Raw genomic sequence first — 3,064 nt, 5'->3', positions numbered from 1 at the left:
GGGATTTTTTTGAGTACTTCCTTACATTCTAGTTTGCAAGGTGTTCCAGGTTCATCTTGTATTCTCCTTGTCCCATTTGTGGAATCAGTTTCTAAGAAGCCTTGATTCCTTTTAGTAGAGAATGGTACTTAGAAACCAGGATCTAAGCATTAAATCTGCTATTTGCTTTTAGGATATCATCGCTTCTAGGTCCTTTCATCAGACAGAGCTGGGGAGAAATAGCAATTTCATAGGTCCAACCATAAATATGTAGGTATACATATACAGAGGATGCCAAAAAAATGTATACACATTTTAAGAAAGGAAAAAACTGTATTAAAATTGTAACACTCGATATATACTGATAACAAAAGATGAATACAAGTGACGTTTGACTTCTGCAATTACAAGAGGTACTCAAAGTGGTGGTTACCATCAGCGTCCAGACACTTCTGATTATGGCGAATGACTGCTTGAGCAACGTTGACCAAAGTGTCCACTTATATACGTTTTTTTGATACCCCTGGTATATGAAAAGAACATTGGTGTAGAAATACTCAGTACAAAACAGCAAACCAAATCAAGCAAGAAGAAATACACACACATGCACACATCAGGAGAAGCTTGCGTGTAACCCAAGAGTGCAAGGAATGGCTTCACAACGGGCCTTAAGTTGACTGCCCTGAGCCTATCATTCGTTTCCTCCACGGCTTCCAATGCTACTAAGGAAAGCCAACCCACTCCACCATCCTTATCATTATCGCCGCCCTAGACCTTGCGCGGCTACCATGTATTTTAATGCCTGACCTCCCCTGCGCCTCATTTCAGTTGGCCATGGATGAGAGCCTTAGTGTAACTGAGGCCACTGCATACTGGGGGTCATCACACCCCACCTCCCTCCAGCTAGAGTTCTCGTCACCGCCAGACGGGTGAGAAAGTCAACTCCAGAATCAAACCCTACAAGTCTGCAGTTTTAGGACCCTTCTGATACCAGCTGTCATAGCCCGGGTTCCCCATAAAGCGGAGCCTGAGGTGGTGAGGCTGCGTGCTCTCCTTTACAATTCCAGGGAGGAGTGAGGAAAGGGGATGGAAGAGGGGAGAGCCGCCATGAGAATGTGTTATCGAGCTGATTGTCATGAAGCGCAATGAGCTGTTTTGTCTTGTGGGACGTCCCCTAGAAGCCAGAATAAACTGGCTCCTGCCTTTCATTGCTCAGAGGTTTGTCTTGTGTGGCTGGGAGCAAGGCTCTCCTGAGGCGTGCCTCAGCCGACATGAGTACAGCTGCCCCCATGAACACCACCTCCATCTGTAATGACAGCAGTGGCTGCAACTGGCTCTGTGTCCGAGAGAACAGCAGCCTGACTGCGGGAACAGCATATGCCGTTGGTCAGCCTGTTGTGTGCACATGTGCAGACCTAAAGAGACAAAACTGAGTTTAGTATCCTTGCTGAATAACCCCCAGCTCTCTCCATACTCCAAACAAAATGCCTTCCAGCAAGGACCTCAAGGTAAAAGAACAAACATTTAAGAAGAAAATATAGGAGATACAGAAAGATTTCTTGAAACTGAAGCACAAGCCATAAAAGTTGATACATTTTATATTAAAATTTTAGAAACTGTCATCAAAAGATAAGTCATAAACTTGGAGGTGTTTATAACATAACTGATAGAGAATTAGTACCCAGAATATTTGAAGAACTCCTACAAATTAATAATAAGAAGACCAAGTGCACAATGGCAAAATGCGAGCAAGATATGAACCAACAACTCAAGCAGGAGGAAACCCAAAAGGCAAATAAAGATACAAAAAGATTCTCATCATCACTAGTAACAGGGAATGAAAATTAAAACCACGATATGGGGCTCTCCACTTGGGTCTGGTTCACTGATGGGTTGGTTCAATATGTTGTGCAGGCCCAANTATTAAAAGCAAATACAAACTGATTTCCTCGAGTGAGCTTTTAAAAAGCATGTTTACATATGGGATATGTGTATATGCATGTGTGTGTGTGACAGTGGTCTACTTATGTTCTTTGACCGTGTTCCACAACAAACAAATATTTTAACACTCAAGTCCTAAGTCTCAAGTACATAGAATAAGTTTTAGGAGTCATATATATGCTGAAGAGCAATTACATCTGGTAGAATATATGTGAAAGTTTAGACAAAATATCAAACTAACTGTGGCTTTGGTGGCTTTATTTAGTCATCTTAGAAACATCCACCTCCTCACATTGGTATGGTAACTCATTTTGTTTCCTTGGTGCCATAGGCACCTTGGTCCCTGGGTATTCAAAACTGACATTCAGTTTTGAGAAGCGTTCCATCCCAAAGAAAGAGCTGACCAATAAGTTTGAAGCTTCATGCAAGAAGACACTCACTAAGCCTGAGGATGAGTTAGACTACACGATGGACAGCGTGACATGGGACTCATCTTCAAAGGCCAAACTCAGGACCAAAGAGACTGTCAAGGTTAGTGTTGAAGCCTGTGCACAGCGGTGTGTAGGTGGGCAGTGGGGATGGGAAGATGATGAGGGGGAAAGAGTTCCAGGTGACACAAGATGTTGTGATAAATCCACAGCACAGTAGAAAGGAGAGTTTGCATTGGCCATCTGTGGGTCATGCAGTTGGCTAAGTTGTCAACACACATAGCCCCTCTGCCTGGCATTAACTCTGTCCTTTTTTGTGTTTCAAAGAAAGCAAGTCTACCAAAGAATAAAAACTGGATGAACCATTTAGGTGTGCCACAGAGAGAACTGGAGCGACTTCGGCTTGCCAGAATGGAAAGTCGGAACCACTTCCTGAAAAACCCTCGGTTTTTCCCTCCTAACACTCCATATGGAGGCAAGTCTCTTGTCTTTCCTCCCAGGAAGCCAGCACTGATAGGAGAATTCCCAAGTGGAGATCTGGAACAGAGGTGTGTCTTTCCCTGACTCGTGTTCTCAGAAAATCTGACCCTTTAGAGCAGCGGTTCTCAACCTGTGGGTCGTGACCCCTTTGGGGGTCGAACGACCCTTTCACAGGGGTCGCTGGGTACTCGTATGTGGGCGTATCTGCATGTGGGCCTGGAGACGGATAGAGGAGC

At 44.2% G+C, this 3,064-nt stretch overlaps 1 protein-coding gene across 1 annotated transcript in view; it reads left to right on the top strand.

The window, feature by feature from the left end:
• DLEC1 (DLEC1 cilia and flagella associated protein) overlaps positions 1-3,064 on the top strand; it is a gene marked incomplete at its 3' end in the record, with an annotated part of 44,407 nt that overhangs the window by 13,542 nt on the left and 27,801 nt on the right. Inside the window, exons 3-4 of the mRNA XM_019647150.1 lie at positions 2,252-2,451; positions 2,676-2,906. Coding sequence (XP_019502695.1) covers positions 2,252-2,451; positions 2,676-2,906 — 431 coding nt within the window. The remainder of the gene's footprint in view (positions 1-2,251; positions 2,452-2,675; positions 2,907-3,064) is intronic.

Source organism: Hipposideros armiger, unplaced genomic scaffold, assembly GCF_001890085.2.
Source record: "Hipposideros armiger isolate ML-2016 unplaced genomic scaffold, ASM189008v1 scaffold_109, whole genome shotgun sequence".
Classification (NCBI taxonomy): domain Eukaryota; kingdom Metazoa; phylum Chordata; class Mammalia; order Chiroptera; family Hipposideridae; genus Hipposideros; species Hipposideros armiger.
The sequence above is the reverse complement of the archived record's forward strand: the minus strand, read 5'-3'. Positions and strand labels throughout refer to the sequence as shown.